The 15,955-nt window shown below is 54.7% G+C and overlaps 4 protein-coding genes across 4 annotated transcripts; 2 read left to right on the top strand and 2 right to left on the bottom strand.

Moving 5' to 3' along the window:
• Positions 1-511: 511 nt before the first annotated feature.
• Positions 512-1,121, bottom strand: ColSpa_11801 (54S ribosomal protein L23, mitochondrial; the record flags this gene model as incomplete). Its single annotated transcript, XM_049278013.1, has 2 exons — positions 512-1,030; positions 1,101-1,121. 2 exons carry the CDS (start codon positions 1,119-1,121, stop codon positions 512-514), a joined length of 540 nt encoding a protein of 179 aa, XP_049133970.1.
• A 1,865-nt stretch (positions 1,122-2,986) lies between these two features.
• On the top strand, positions 2,987-3,418 carry ColSpa_11800 (superoxide-generating NADPH oxidase heavy chain subunit A; the record flags this gene model as incomplete). The annotated part of the gene is made up of 1 exon (XM_049278012.1): positions 2,987-3,418. The coding sequence occupies one exon, from the start codon at positions 2,987-2,989 to the stop codon at positions 3,416-3,418; it is 432 nt and encodes a 143-aa protein (XP_049133969.1).
• Positions 3,419-9,955: 6,537 nt separating this feature from the next.
• Positions 9,956-11,863, top strand: ColSpa_11799 (neutrophil cytosol factor 2; the record flags this gene model as incomplete). The annotated part of the gene is made up of 5 exons (XM_049278011.1): positions 9,956-9,970; positions 10,075-10,224; positions 10,315-10,614; positions 10,661-11,779; positions 11,840-11,863. 5 exons carry the CDS (start codon positions 9,956-9,958, stop codon positions 11,861-11,863), a joined length of 1,608 nt encoding a protein of 535 aa, XP_049133968.1.
• Positions 11,864-13,080: 1,217 nt separating this feature from the next.
• ColSpa_11798 (glutamate--tRNA ligase) lies at positions 13,081-15,221 on the bottom strand (the record flags this gene model as incomplete). Its single annotated transcript, XM_049278010.1, is given in 6 exon segments — positions 13,081-13,395; positions 13,415-13,867; positions 13,950-14,222; positions 14,288-14,674; positions 14,737-14,847; positions 14,904-15,221. 6 exon segments carry the CDS (start codon positions 15,219-15,221, stop codon positions 13,081-13,083), a joined length of 1,857 nt encoding a protein of 618 aa, XP_049133967.1.
• Between the last annotated feature and the right edge of the window lie 734 nt (positions 15,222-15,955).

Raw genomic sequence — 15,955 nt, 5'->3', positions numbered from 1 at the left:
TTGCCGCCTCTGAAAGGTGCCACTAACGGGTTTGCAGCTCGATATAGCAGGAAACGGTTCACATCTTTAGACTCATGTTCCGCCGTGAACAGTCTCGTATTTCATGGTTGCTCAGACCGTGACTACAGGATTACCAACTTTCCTAATAACAATCATCGAGGAGTATGTCCTGGAAACCACTTAGCCCCATATCTCATACCCACTAGAGCCCTGATGGAAGCAGTCTTGCTGTTGTGTGACCACAAACGAAGGCTCCAGGTGCCCCTTATGTGCCCTTACAATCACACGGATAAATCACTCGTAGCCGCAGCTGTATCCGATGCACAGCAGACGCCGAGGTCCAGATTTTGAAAAGGATTAGACTTCCATTTTGAGATGCCCGTATTCATACAGAATATACACGCCGAACAGACGGCCGTTCCATGCTCTCGCTCGCCTAGCCCATAGTCACCTCTCCCCTTCCAAATCACACACTCTTCACCACCCCTGAGCCCCCCTTTTCAAATCTCTCTCATATCCTCTCGGAATCCGCCTCGCGAATCGCCTTAACCTGCTCCTCCCACCCGTGTTGTCCAACGGGGACATCTCCAAACCGGATCACATTCTTCTTATACGGATGCGCCTCGCCCTCGAACGCCTTCAGCCTCGCCAGCCTCGGCGCACGCAACCTGTTCTTGGGCAGCATGCCGCTGACCGCCTTGCGGAGCACCTCGGCGCCGCCGTGCTTCTCCATCAGCACGTCCATGGTGACGGCCTGCAGCGAGCCCGGGCGGGTGTTGTGTCGGTAGTACGTCTTCTGCCACTTCTTGCGGCCCGTCACGTGCAGCGCCGCGCAGTCCGTCACGACGACGTAGTCACCGCAGTCCGTCGACGGGTCCCAGGTCGGCTTGTGCTTGCCCATCAGCAACACGGCAATGCGCGAGGCGAGGCGGCCGAGGGATGGGGGAGTGACGCCCGGTTGGGTGGAGAGGGTCTCGTGGGGGGCGGAGGCGGAGACGTGGTGCCATACCCGGGAGTAGGAGAGGCGAGTCTGCCACGGGGAGGCGGTGGTCAGCAAATTTGTCTTGTCTGGGAGGCTCAACTGGGAAAGGGGAGCTTACCAGGCCAACGGTTTGCGACATCTTGAAGGTTGTTCTGGGCCGGCCGCCTCAGCCGATGCTCCGTCTTACTGTACGTTCACGGATCGTTCCGTTAGTCGAGTTGAGACTGGCGGCATATAAAGTCAGAGGCCAAAGCTTCGAATCAGTTTCGTTCGTCCGGAAGGGCTACGCGATCTGGCGTCGTTTGGCGATCGATATCCGTTCAACGATTGATGACCTGAGCTTCCCAAAAATTTGGAGACACAAGAGCACGAGCGCTCTCACGTGACTTCATCGATAAGATAAGACGGTTCATTGAGGGCCAGCTGTCTGCAGCTGAGGACACCGAGCGCCGACTTGGACCGATGAGCTGGGGACCGGTTGGCCCGGGCGGCTCATGGCGGGGCAGAAGAGCGCAGAAAGTAATGCGATTGCGCTGCCCGCCGTTGCGAGGAGGGGGCAGGTGAGTGCGAATGTGGTAAGGCGATTTCAAAGCAACAATCCCAAAGTCATCAGTGACGGTCTTGCTCCACGATAGACAACGTATTAAAAGCGCATCAGGCTCCCCCATTGGGCGCAAACCCGCCCTCACCAAGAATAACTCCCCGAACTTCGGCTGTAAAGGACTTACAACCATCTTCCTTTCCGAAAACCATCAACGCGTCTGTTTTTGGATCATCATCTCAACCAGACAAGGTCGGGCATGCTCTACTGCCTCCACGACTTCCTCCACAACTATCGATCTCTGTTACGAAGCCCGCTGCAGCCAAGCAGACGACCCTTCATGATGACCGTCTCATATCCTTTTCAGGTGAGTTGGGGTGTTCATTTTCGACTATCCTCGTCCGTTCCACTTCCCTTTTCTTCCCGCCACGTCCCTCTGCTTGCTTGCGCGAGCCTCCTCCTGTTCCCACGCTTGTCTGGTTCATCGATGGGATCTGACCGAACGCTCCCACCGGTACCGTCCCGCCAGAACGGAGACAAAGGCTTGCGCGTGTGCTGCTATCGTCGTCACCGGCAGTGCAGAAAAAGGGGATTGTCGTTCAGAACTACGATGGCTAATGAAACGTCTGAAAACCCGACTAGACCGTTTTCGCCGTCCCCATGACATGTGACAGTTGCGTCAAGGACGTTTCAGATTCGTTGTACAAACTGGGGGCATCACCAAGGTCGAGGCCAACCTCGAGGACCAATTGCTATCCGTCGAGGGCACAGGTACGCCGTCGTCTGCTGCAAACTCTGAAAGTTTCTTTCTTATTCCTCATCACCCTATGCCTTTTGTCTTTCACACCCCCTTCCCCCTTGTTCGTCTGCACTATACACTTTAAGGCTTTCTCAAGCTTGGTTTTGGTCGTTTCTACCCACTTCTTCAAGGCAGCTGCCACAGCTAAAGCTGCATTGCTGCCTCACCTCTCATGGGACGGATTGACAGTCTCAAGATTGGCGCCTCGTCGTTTAGAAGTGATAGACGCTGACAATCTTGGCGACGTTCTACAGCCGCACCATCCTCCATCGTTGACGCTATCCAAGCCACTGGCAGAGACGCTATCCTGCGAGGCTCGGGAGGATCAAACAGTAAGTTACCCAGAAGCCTCTTCTTATCCCCTTGGCCTTTGTTTTTCCCGAGCGGCGTCTGCATCTCCTGTAACCACTTGGCGAGCATTAACTTGTTTCCTGATACCACCCATCTCGCCTTGTCATGCCGGTACTGGGGTCGGCACACGAAAGCTTGGGTGTCATTCAAACTTGCTTACTGTGAGACACCGGACATTATCTAACAGCTTACTCACCATCGACTAGGCGCGGCTGTCAGTATCCTCGAGTCCTTTTACCGTGCAGATGATGCCCTACATGCATCTAAAAAATTGGACGGAGAGTCGGATCGAGAGGTCAGAGGCCTGGCTAGAATGGTGCAGGTCTCCCCAACCACGACTCTAATTGACTTGACGCTACGTGGCGTGGCCCCTGGCTCCTACAGAGCGACTATCCGTGAGTATGGCAACCTGGCAGAAGGTGCATCATCGACGGGTCCTGTGTGGTCGGGGGGCAGCAAAGGTGAGGCCGCCAAGGGGTTCTTGGGTGTCTTCGATGTGGGCAAGGATGGCAGAGGCAGCGTGTACCTCGATAAGCCCTTTCAGATCTGGGAAGTCATTGGCCATGCCATGGTCGTCTCGAGACAAGATGAGTCCGCAGGGGCATTGAAGAATGACCCGGACACCGTAGTCGGCGTAATTGCTAGGAGTGCTGGCGTGTGGGACAATGACAAGACGGTCTGCTCGTGTACCGGCAAGACATTGTGGGAGGAGAGGAAGGATGAGATCAAGAAGGGTATGCTCTGAGTCTCATCTTGAGCACACCGTGGGAACCCCTCGAATGATATACGAAATGAATCACGATATCAACGAGAGATTGTCAACGTGTTTTAGTTCCAGGAAGCTCGGTTGATAAAGCCGAATATAAGGCTCGAGGAGGATCACCAGCGGCAGCACGTGGAGGTGGTAGCTACTGTAAACAACATCGTACGATTTTTGCGATGAACGTTGACTTTGGGCGGCGTCTACCACCTCCAGCCAAGGCCAATAGCCAAGGCTCCCAGGACTTTGACAAGCCAGATGCCAGGGGTGGTGGTGATTGCAGCCGTGGTGTGTGGTGTGGGAAATCCTAGGAACCATACGCCATACCGCGGGTGGGCATGACAGTGAGGCTGAGTCTTTGGAATGCCTTGACGTCCTGTGCGAGGGTAAGGTTCAAGGGCCCTCGGCTTGGACGGACAGTCTAGCAGATTGGCGGGCGTGGAGCAGCACGACGAGGCACTGGATTCTGGGGTCTCGGTAAAGTTGTTAGCTCCGTCCGTTGTCTTTGGCCCGTCGTGTTAACCTTCGTATGCCAAGCTTTTCAGGGCTCGTCTCAGTCAGACTTTTCTGCCGAGTTTTTGATCGTCTCCAAGCGTTGTGACAGCGGGGCTGCCAGGAACAGTGGAGTATATCTTGCTAGAGAACGGAGAAGCTTGCACCAGAGGGCCCACCGCAGGGCTCGCAGACATGGCACCAGCGTCGGGCTTGATGCAGATCATGTCAGAAGAAACACTGACGACGGTTCCGGGTGATTCCCCCCACCGATCGAAGACCGGAAGGAGGCGGAGCGCGAGTGACAGGTGGTAGATGAGACGAATAACGCGTGTGTGGTCGAACAGGGACCGGAGGCGCTACCTTATTTTCATGGATCGCAGGGGCACCGGGATCGCCTAGCCGTGAGGAGGCCCACTAGTAAGGGAGTGTACGCAGTTGGGATTGCTGGAAGAGGCTGCTACTAGGGTTGTGGGAAGTGACCGACACGCATCGAAGTACACTACGTGTGAAGTACGTGTGTAAGGGGTCGATGGGGTGGAGAGGATAGTCGAGTTTGAAACCAGGCATGCCTGATATCGGATGCGGGAGGCTGTGGTCTGCGCGTGCAGGTCGAACAAGGCGGTCCAAATCGAGATAAGGGCAGTAAGGTAGGCAAGCCGTTCATCGATGGCATGTCTAGGTAGTTTTTGACAGGAACCCAAGGGGCGATTAGGCTTCCTACGTGCCACGGAGGAGCCACTGCGCGAAACTAAGTTGGGGAGCGTGATGTAACTGTGTTTGATGAGGGTGATTCGGGAAACAGTGGTCGAGCGACAACTGAGTCGGGAGATGAAGCGTTTGGCGGTGATAAGAGGATATGCTTGCCGGTTCTCCCCGGGCACCGGCGAGATTTGCATTACGGGCAGCGGATCGTTGAAGTTCGCACTGAGGGAGGAGAATAACGGCGATCGTGCCGCGTCACCGGTGGATTCATCCGTTCGAAGGGATGCCCAGACTTGTGGCAGTTCATGGGAGAAGACATACGTTCGCACACACATACACACACACACACACACACACACACAGAGAGAGAGAGAGAGAGAGAGAGAGAGAGAGCGAGCGAGAGAGAGGGACAGCGGAACTGACGAAGTAGTACAGGCAACTCGGAGCGAGGCGTTGTGGATGCTGTCTGCGATGCGGCGTGCCGTCTGTGTGTTCAAGACGGATTGTTGAGGCGTTTGGCCTATGGTTGCCTCAACCAAGACGCCGTTGAGGCTTGTAGCGGAAGGGATCGCAGTGACAGCGCGCAGCGATGTATGGGCGTGGGTGACTCCTCGACTCCTCGACTTGGCCGGATGCTGCGTGCTAAAACACGGTCAAGTTCGTGGGTTCGACGTCTCGTTCATGCAGCGGAGCGGCGGATGGTCTACCCAGGCAGAGATGTAAGTACCATAGCGCGTAAAGGCGTGCTGAGGGTGACATGTTGCAGGCTGCGCCAACGTTACAGCGGAAGCTGCCTTCCAGGATCCAAAGCGCCTGTCTAGCCCATCGACGAAGCAATGAAGCGTGGCTCCCCTGCAGATGGGACATCGGTGGAGACGCCAGCACGGAACTTCCAAAACAGCTTGGAGGACAAGCGAGTTTCGCAGAACCTCTGAGACTGGGACGGCCAGGGATAATTAGAGTTGGCGATGCCGTTCTTTTCTAGTAGGGCGGCATGCTCGCAGTTAGGTATCCAGTACCCAGGAGACGAGCTATGCTGCTTCGGGATTTGGGATTGATCAATGGGGGAAGTCTTGGGAGGGATCCTCTTGTTAGCATTATAGTAGAACTGCAAGTCATTCTAGCGAGACAGCGTGTTTGTTCTTTTTGCGTTCTTTTGGAAGCCAGCACCCGCAGTGTCTTACATCATTGACTTCCCGATGGAGGAAGCATTGCAGGCATTTGCTCGATAGCCAGCGAGGGTGGGGATCGGGGTTGTTTGTTTTTTGGTGCATTTCATCGTTCTTGCAATTGCATTCTCCTGCCATCAATGACACCCAGCGTCCGTCAGTGGACCTACCAGCACAAAGGTAGGTAAAGATTTCTTTCGGTAGTTATGTTTATTATTCTTATTTTTACTTTGGGAAGAAACACAGACAGTAGGTGCTGCAGCAGCAGCAATAAAACGGAAGTGGTTGTTGTGCTTGTTTCTTCCTCTCATCCATCCCTAGGCTGACTAACGGATACCCAAAGTGGCTGAGCGTCCTTCTTTCCCTCAGATGCCCACTGCCTGCCAACCTGCCTACCTACGCAGCCGCCGACGAATGGAGCCGAGCCTCGAAACCAAACCCCAGTCCTTGCCCAGTGGCCCGGTTCCATCAACTTCACGATGCTTCATATCTGTCTGCTATATCCTGCTGCTGTAATAACCAAGGTATTGTGCAATCAAGCTAGGCTAAGCATTCCGGCAAACAGTACAGGCGCCGACTCCGACTCCGATGTCTCCACCACTGTGAGCCAGTCCAAGGCCCCTCTGGACCCGCTGCAGATAAGGTTGTCCAAATTCTAACCAAGACTGGACGGGATGAGTTCCTCGGACTTGAAGCCACCAAGGGTCTGGGCGGAAAATGTTGATTGACCCTTTCGAGCACAGCGCCATCCTCCTCTTCTCCTTTGAGCCGACCCCGCGATTTGCGTCGTCGCTCGCACTCTCGTCACCCCATGATGGCATCATGAAATGTCATAATCAACCGAGCACCATCTCAACCTCGGTTCCCCGTGCGTACCGGCCTTGTGGAAATGCAACTACACATGCAGGAACATCGTCTCCGACAGCCACAGGATGGACTAGGTACCGAAACTGTGCCGCAGTCTTGCAGAGGTCTTGACTTGGCGCTGGGTCTCTGTGTCACCAGCCTTCGGTTTCTCTCGCCAACCGTCCGCGGCCAAAGGCAGCCCACCATCTTTATATCGTTGCCGCCTGGCCCACTCAGATCAATGGCTTCCCGCCTCTTCTTCATGGTACTCTCCTTCGATCTGAGCCGATCAATTTTCTCGTATGCCAATCCATCAGAGCCAAGAGTTGGTTTGGCGAACGAAGGACATTGCCAGCGGTCTGAAATCCTTGACCGGGAACGTCGCCGCGGTCCAGTCGGCCCAACTAATGACATGCCGATACGCGCCGAGGCGGTCAATATTGCCAGCTCACTGGGACAATCTAAACACAAGGCCACTGCCGGCGCTTAAACTTGATCTACCTTGACTCTGCAAGTGCACCAATCTCGGGAGATGCTATCTTGGAAGGCTCAACGTCGTTTTCCAACTCCAGCTGGCTGGTTTGACGGTCCGCTTTCAGTATGGCGGTCCTGCAAGCACTTACACCTCGCCCACTTCTCATCCTCGTCCCTGGTAACAGAGAAGCGAAATCCCCCGATGACTGTCGAGATCGGATGACCCTGCAGTCACAGTCACATTTACAGCATCTCCATATCTCAAGCCACGAGGCGTCATACAGCTGGCGAGCTGCAAGCTGCGGGTTCCAGTCACCAGGAGGAGCAAAGTAGTCACTGTGATCAGAGCGGCGTTAGTCCGTCTTGTACGCGCCCTTGGCCCAGGCGAGCCGGTGGCTTGAAAGATCCGGCCCAAGACCCGTGTTCCTGAGGGGCCAATCAGGCGCACCTCGCAGTCGCTGGAACGCTTCATGCATGGGAAGGCAGGCCCTGATTCGCAGTGGCTGTAAGATACCTGCGGCATCTGACAATAGTGCATTGTCATTAAGGGACTGCTGCGTCTTAGCCAGCTGGAGGGCACTATGGCGGAGGGACCAGGAGAATGGAGCAAAACGACTGGAAGAGTCACTGTCCCTGCTCGGCCACTACAAGATGTGCGATCTGATCCGCGGCGCCCTGACGTGGACTGCGACTTCCTTCTGGCCCATCACTCTCGAATGAGAAAGGAGTTGTGAGTGCCCAGGCGTTCTCTCACACACCCCAGGAACGGACGTCGGATGGGACGCCCACACAAACCAGGGGTTGCCTCCTGCAAGGCGAGGCACAGAGGGGAGAGGGGGGGGCGAGGAATCCCAACGTTCGATGTCAAGCACATCCACAACCCAGCATCTGGCGACAAGATATGCAAAGTGGTCCGATTTCGAGAAAAAACACTTGATCGTGTCCCTCGATTTAGACAAGTTCGTTTCTCCGCCGTGCAGAATACCTTGTCGAATGCCAGAAAGAGAGATCTGCGCGGCTGCTTATAGTTTGCTAAGATAGCATTTGGGGAAATGTCGACAGACGGGAGATGTTCCCTCTGGCGCCGAGCCATCTCGCACCCGACACACAGGTTGTGACACTATGATGGTCAAGACCAGTTGCACAACTTCGTCTCTTCCAAACATGAGGAGGGCGTGTGAAAGTCGACCCAGAGACAGCAGACTCTCTTGCAAACAAGAGACAAGACACACACCCCCTTTCATCCACTGCACTGCCCAAGCCACTTGTTCCGAGCTTTTTGTTCCAAGGCACCCCCTTCGACAAGTGTCGAGGGCAACGGGAACGCACCCCCCCGTGGATCCTTCCCTCCCCCCCTGCGACTCGCAACTGGACAAGCACCGGAGCACAGGCATCCTAGGCGTTTCCTAACTGACAATCCAAGTTGGAATATCAATCACTGTTGAGCACCTTGCATGATACACACCCAGTCTCGCGGCCCACATCCCGACCAGTCAAGTCCCCCTTGGTCCCTCGTTGTAAGCACCGTACTCGACTCTATTTTCTCTACCCTCCTTTCCGTAGGCGCTGGCTTTTCGTCCTCGATCCATTCATTCCCATTCTTTCCCTCAACGCCCAGCTGCAAGTCTGGCCATTCCATCACTTTTGTCCCGTTCACATTACACTTGCTTCCCACGACCATTTCCGAGTTGGGAATCCACGAAGCGATAGAGTTACCGACCTCGAGCCTGTCTTTTCTGACCCGCAAAATCCCCATAGTCGAACGACCGTCCGAGGTTTCGACTCTAATTAACGCACGATTCCAATCCGAGAAGAAAGGCCGCGCCGAACGACGCAGAGTTGTGCAGTCTTGGTATCTGCTCACTTCTCACCACAGACGCACACACGCGCGCGCAGTCTTCTCTCTCCCCCGTCGTCACAAGCGGACAGATACCAGCACGGATTCTTGGTCTTGGGTCACTTGAATTAAGACAAGACAGCCCAGACGTGAACAGCACAAGACGGGCTGGCTTCAGGACCCCCTTTTAGCGTGTTGTCCAACTTACATATTACCGCGGCCTTGTCCATCCACCCACCTTCGTCCTCCCCACTGGACACGACGCACCCAAAAAAGGACCATCCCATCCCACTTCCCCGACAACTTAATCCCGTTTCTCGACGCACAACGTACACAAACCCGAAACACCGTCCTACTTTTGGCATTCACTTCTGCTGGACAGGAACGCAAGAGAAAAGTCAACTTAAAAGAGGAGTAACAGCCTCTAACCATCCTACCGTTGGATAAACCCTCTTTGACGAAAGACTTCTCCCCGCCATCGCATCGGCGTTTCTTGCAGAAGCTTTCGGCTACCGTCTGACGGGGCCTGGTATCGATCCCTGGTATACCCGCCACGCGCCAAGATCTCCCGCTCGTCGCTCAGGTCCGAAGTGCATCCATTTGCTGGTTCTGGTTCTATTGGAAGCGGGGGTAGGACTCTAACCGTCATTTCAGTGGCGCCGAGCACCGCACTGGCCGACAGACCGCCAGCCATCTCCCTAAATAAGCCCTGGGGACCCTCCTTAGCCGCTCGCGGCGCACTTTGTTGTTGCTGTTCTGGTTCGGATCGCTTTTTTGGCTTTCTCTCTTGCAGTCGCCGCCGCCGCCGTCATTGTCGTCCTCCTCCGCGCACCGCACCGCACAGCATCGCAGTTCCCCACGATACCCTTTCTCTTTCCCGCGAACCAAGTTACCGCTCCTTTCGATCGCAGCAGCGACGGTCTGCTTGCGCAACTCTCCCGCGAATCCGATCATTTCGGTTGTCTTCTATATTGATAATTCTGCTACTCTAGTGACACAATGTCATTGAAACAGGTACGTACTCTGCAACGGGGCGAGCCCAATCTCTAGAGAGATTGGAAAGGCCGCGACGGGCACCCCTCTTGACGAGAACGCCCTGCTGACAACTCTTGTTATAGGAAATAGAAACGTGGGTGTCGGCTCTGGGCCGATACGACAACAACGAGTTCGATGAGGCCCTCAAGGACTTCGAGAAAATCTCCGACACGTCCAAAATTCTCTTCAACATGGGTGTCATTCACGCCACGTTGGGAGAGCATGAGAAGGCTGTAGGTCACACCTCGTGCTGTACTTTGAAAACTTACCCGCTGACTGCGAACTAGGTTGAATGTTACCAACGAGCCATCAAGCTTGACCAGTATTTGGCTGTCGCCTACTTCCAACAAGGCGTCTCAAATTTCCTCCTAGGCGACTTTGAGGAGGCGTTGGCCAACTTCAACGACACTCTTCTCTATCTTCGAGGAAACACAATGATCGACTACGCCCAATTGGGTCTGCTTTTCAAGCTCTACTCTTGCGAAGTCCTCTTCAATAGAGGTCTCTGCTACATCTACCTGCAACAAAAAGATGCCGGTTTACAGGATCTGTCCTACGCTGTCAAAGAGAAGGTGGTGGAGGATCACAACGTTATCGACGAGGCGATTCGGGAAGAAGCAGAGGTAAGAACATCGTGGCCGTCATTCTCAGCAAGTCTAACAGCACTAGGGTTACACCGTCTTCTCAATCCCCGTTGGCGTTGTCTACCGACCGAACGAGGCAAAGGTTCGCAACCTCAAGACAAAGGACTATCTCGGAAAGGCCAGGCTAGTCGCTGCCTCCGATCGCGCAAATGCATTCACAGGCTTTGCCGGGTCCGAGATCAAGAATGTAGGCGGATCGGTTCCCATTCCTATCAGCTTCTACGGGAACCTATTTGCTAATCAGAGACTTCTTGGTTTACAGGCCGGCAAGAACGACGTCAAGGATGACAGGCCTAGTGACAATATCTCCTTCGCCGCTACCAACCTGGTCAAGCCCGGTTTGGCATCAAGAAGGCAACAGTCCGAGCCGCCCAATGGCCGCGGTGTCTTTCCTCCCACACCTCCGCCTGATCAGGTTGAGGCCAACAACGGCGGCACTATGTCTCGTGGACAGTCCGTTCGCAACGGGCCTAAGCCAATGCTTGCAAAACTGAATATCGAAAGTTCCAGACCCAATGAGCGATACCAGAAGACGAGCAGCCCCAACGACCGGAGAGGACCTCCGCCCGTGATGAGATCAGAGTCGCGGTCAGCTACGCCTAGCAGAGGATACTCCAGACGCGACCTTCAGATGCGTGGCCGGTCGGCTGATGAGGATGTGGAAGATGCCTACCCTGATGAACTGTACGACATGTACCAGAGTGGTAACGGCAGCAGCACAAGAACCAGCCGACAGCCTTCCCGTCGTGTACCGCAACGGTACATGGACGAGGAAGAGGACGGATCCGACTACGGTTCCTTCGATGAAGGCGACTTCGAAATGGTGTCCAACAGACGCCCGGGCACAAACTCCATGTCTTCGCGAGGTGGTTCAAGGAGACCGGAGGTCCGCAAGATTCGCGTCAAGGTTCATGCCGAGGATGTTCGATACATCATGGTCGGCGCCGCCGTCGAATTCCCCGACTTTGTCGACCGGATCCGTGAGAAGTTTGGTCTCCGCCGGAGATTTAAGATCAAGATCCGCGATGAGGACGTGCCCAACGGTGATATGATTACCATGGGCGACCAAGACGATCTGGATATGGCCATTATGAGCGTGAAGAGCCAAGCAAGGAAGACCAGGCAAGAGATTGGCAAGATGGAGGTAAGCCGCACCCTTGTCTCATTTGTACCCACTGATCATGTCTCTAACTTTGTCTCGCAGATCTGGGTTCAAGAAATTATGTAGACGATTATACCCCCAACCAAGCCTTTGACGACGTAATGACCAATAACCTGCTCGCCCCGAGCCCTGCAACCTTTCCTTCTATATCTAGTACACTTTTATTATCGTCCCCATCTGCTGCATTTTGAGAAGGATTGGTTGTAGACAAGGGCGTCCAAAACTGGGAGGTGGACTGAGGGAAAATAAGAGGAGGATGGGACGGCAGCTCCTGAAAGAAAGAGCCAAACAGAGCTGGCTCGATGGCACACTCCCAACAGCCGCGAACGACCACGATCATAGCGTTGCATTGTTTAGAAGACGGAACACAAGCTCGGAGGGGCGGATTGGCTTTGGCGATTACGTTTTTTGTATTCCCTTACCTATTCTCATCTCTCTCTTCTTGATCCGTCATAATCTCTATTTCCATCCATCATGTTTTTTCTTGTTAATCTGTCTGTCACTTGCGAGCTCATTTTTGCGAAGACCGCAACGCCAAACAATCCTAATGCACACATCATCCATACCGTCCTCTCCCGTCCTATGGGCGTGCGCGTGTGCATGTATGAAGATCGAGCTTCTGAGAAGCCCTTGAAAACGAAATGAAGGCATGCAAAAGGCCGACTGGTCAGGGGAGGCATTTGAGGATGTATCAGCGATTTATGTGACGTGGATGGAATCATCAGGCCAGATTGAAGACTGGGGGACACTTCCTATCAAAGTAAATTTGTGCATCTGTGCTTCAGCGCATTGCCGCTTTGTTCATTGGGAGGGAATGCGATTGGTGATGAAGAGGTCCAAGGAGGGAGAGCACATGGCGTTTTCAAATGAATTGTTGTGTTGTATCAAGTCTCTTCTCACACGGACAGGTCCCAACATGAGAAGGTTCTCTTGACACGACTAGCTCTTAAATCCGGGGCAGATAGTATTAATTCTAGACGAAACAACTTTTTTTTAAAGTACATACACACACAGTCTATTCATACAACATCGTACACTGATCGCTCTGCGACACATCACACCATACACCACCGACATTGTGTTCCCTCGTACAAGCGTCCTAAACAGCCGCCCCTCTCGGGTTCGATTGGCTTTAAGCCTCCAGAAAGACAAGACAAGACAATGCTCGCTGCCTGCCTGTCTGCCTGCCTGCCTGCCTGCCACACAGAGGTTATGAAGCACAAGTGGGAAGCAGGGAAGAAAGATGCACAACCGTTTCCCGCTCAGCGGTTCCAAGCTCCCTCTCACTGCTCGGCGCAGAGCTCGAACCTCGTCAGGGTCTCTGCGCGCCCCAACAGTGCGAGCTGCAACTTGGCAGGCTTGGCACCGCGGTTGTGGTCGCCCGTGAGCACAAGCCGCAGCAGCGCATACGTCGCCTTGTTGATCGGTCGGGGGGGCTTCTCCGGGTCGACGGAGGCGGCGTGGCGCGCTGAGAAGTCGTTGATGACGGACTGAAGCTTGTCCGGGTTCCAGTCGAGCTCGTGGACGTCCCGGAGGGAGGCGTGCAGATCCGCGAGGAGGGCCGAGGGCGACGTCGTGGTGTCCGGGAGGGAGAGGTTCTCGAGGGAGCGGGTGTACGCGTGCGCCGAGGGGCGGAGGAAGAGGGAGGGGTGCTCCTGGATTAGGTCCAGGGGTCGATGGGGGAGTCGGCGGCGAGGGTGCGGTAGATCTCGAGGAGGTGGGTGGGGGATGTGGAGGGGTTGGAGAGGAGGGGGTGAGGGAGGTGAAGTCTGCCGTTGAGAAGAAGTGCTTTGGGTTGGTTGAAGATGTGAGGATCTCGGGTGTTGTGGTTGTTGATGTGGCCTTGGTGGGTGAGGCATCTTTAGAAGAGGGCGGGGATTCCGTGGAAGACGAGGGGAGGAGAGACGAGATGCGGGCGAGGAGATTGGTTGTTGGCGGGAGCAGGGCTTGTTTGAGAAGTTCCTCGTCCGCGTTCTCCTCGCGGAGGCGGTGGGTGAGGTGTTTGCGTTGGAAGACGGCGAGTTTGTCTGGGTTGGTTTTGATGTTGCCTTTTGTGAACCTGAGAGAGAACTGTAACATGATGTGAGTGAGGTGTTTACCCGCGGGGTCTCCATCTTCGGTTGTTTGAGACGGAAGAGGCGCTGACACATACCTTCTCAGCAAGCTCGTTGGTGGTGTAAAACACCTCGCCGTCCTTGGCAAGGTCCTTCTCGTTCATGCTCCAGCCCAACAGCGCGAGCCAGTTGTTCAGCGCTGAGGGGAGGATGCCCTTGTCGCGGTACGACGAAATGTCGATGTCGTGGTTGCGCTTGCTGAGCTTCTCGCCGTTCTGGGCGCAGAGGAGGCCGGCGTGGGCGAAGGTCGGGGGTTTCCACTTGAAGGCGTCGTAGAGCGCGATGTGCTTGGGCGTTGAGATGAGCCATTCCTGTATCAATGTAAGCTTGACCTGGGAATACGTGGTAAAGAGAGGGCAAGCATAAGGAGACGAACAGCACCGCGGATGACGTGGGTGATTTCCATGAGATGATCGTCAATCACATTAGCGAAGTGGTAGGTCGGATACCCGTCGCTCTTGACGAGGATGAAATCGTCCTCATCCTCGTTCTTCTGGTAGTTGCCGTAGACCCGATCGATGAAGGATGGGCGGCCCTCGCTCCGGAAGCGCACGACATGCTTTTCGCCGTTGGCGCCGCGGCGTTCAGCCTGGGACGGTGGTATGCCCCGACATGTCCCTGGGTAGTGTGCAGAGCCGCCGCCGTCGTCAAGGACCTGCTGCTTGTGACGCTCAAGGTCGTGCGCTGTGCAGAAGCAGCGGTAGGCCTTACCCTCGTCGAGAAGCTTTTCGGTGTACTTTTTGTAGTAGTCCAGACGTTTTGACTGCGGCAAGGTTGGATGAGTGATCTGATGATAAAAAGGGGGCTGATGGGGTAGGATATTACTTGTTCGTAGGGTCCGTAAGGTCCGCCGACGTCAGGGCCTTCGTCCCAGTTCAGCTCCGCCCATTTGAGGTCCGCAAGTAGACGCTCGACGGCATCATCGACGATACGAGTCTTTTCCAGTCTGTCAGTCTTTCAGTGTCCACCTCAAGTGATGAGCCTCGACTCACCCGATCCGTATCTTCGACCCGAATGATGAACTGCCCGCCAGTAGCCCGTGCGATAAGCCAGTTGAAAAGTGCAGTCCTTAAAGACCCGAGATGGAGGTATCCCGTGGGCGAGGGGGCGAAGCGCGTCCTGGCCGGCTTGTCGGGCAGCTCACGGAGCCTCTTGTCAGCCAACGGCGGCAGCTTCTTCCTCAGCGCCTGGAAACCGCCCTTTGCGGACGAGTGCCATCTTTGGGAGCCCACATTCCTGCATTGGTTGCATGCGTAGAGCGAGCGCAGGAAAACGGGCCTGCCCTGCGATCTCAGGGCTATCGTCGACATCTTATAAACATTTGTTACGACGCTGTGAGAGTGTCATCAGAGTGCCGTTGACATTGATGAATGGACTGATTTGGGTATGAAATTTGTCGATGAGCTCCAGCCACGTGTGGCGTAGGCAATATGTATCAAGCGAGGTACCGACTTACACGGCAGTACATCGTTCAATGCCGCGACAGTGTCTGACCGACGAACTCATCGCCACCAAGATACCTTTTCAGCGCTTTCTCGGTTCTTGCTTCACGGATACGAGGGAAAGATTTCCTGAAGAACTCATTGGCTAGCGGGTTGGATTGTGCATCCTGCGTTCGGTGCAAGAAACAGTGTCACGTCGTCCGACCAGAAGCCTCGAACGGTTTGTTAGGTTTCACTGACAAAACTCGGATGACACCGGTGGTAGGTATCTGAGCCGCATATCCGAGATTCGGCTCAAAGATTCGATTCAGTATAGCTGGGTTGGGGAGAGAGGTTCAATATCAACAATGCTTCCATGGCTTGAGCTCAGCTCTCCGGAGGCCTCGTCTCGGGAGCCTCCGGCTCAACGAACATCTTCTGCCAATGCAAGTAGGCACAGCAATTACATAGCCTCGGTTCCGGAACGGAACGCCGAACGGTCGTGCTACTCAACGGTCGTAGCATGTCTGGCTGCTGATAAGGAAGCCTGCCGCAACCCTGTCCAAGGCCTTTATAGCACTCAGGGAAATGCACAACAAAGTACATAGTAGAATTGAACGGTG

This window comes from Colletotrichum spaethianum, assembly GCF_022836535.1.
Source record: "Colletotrichum spaethianum MAFF 239500 DNA, contig51, whole genome shotgun sequence".
Classification (NCBI taxonomy): Eukaryota; Fungi; Ascomycota; class Sordariomycetes; order Glomerellales; family Glomerellaceae; genus Colletotrichum; species Colletotrichum spaethianum.
Note: the sequence above shows the minus strand (reverse complement) of the source record. Positions and strands in the feature narration are given on the sequence as shown.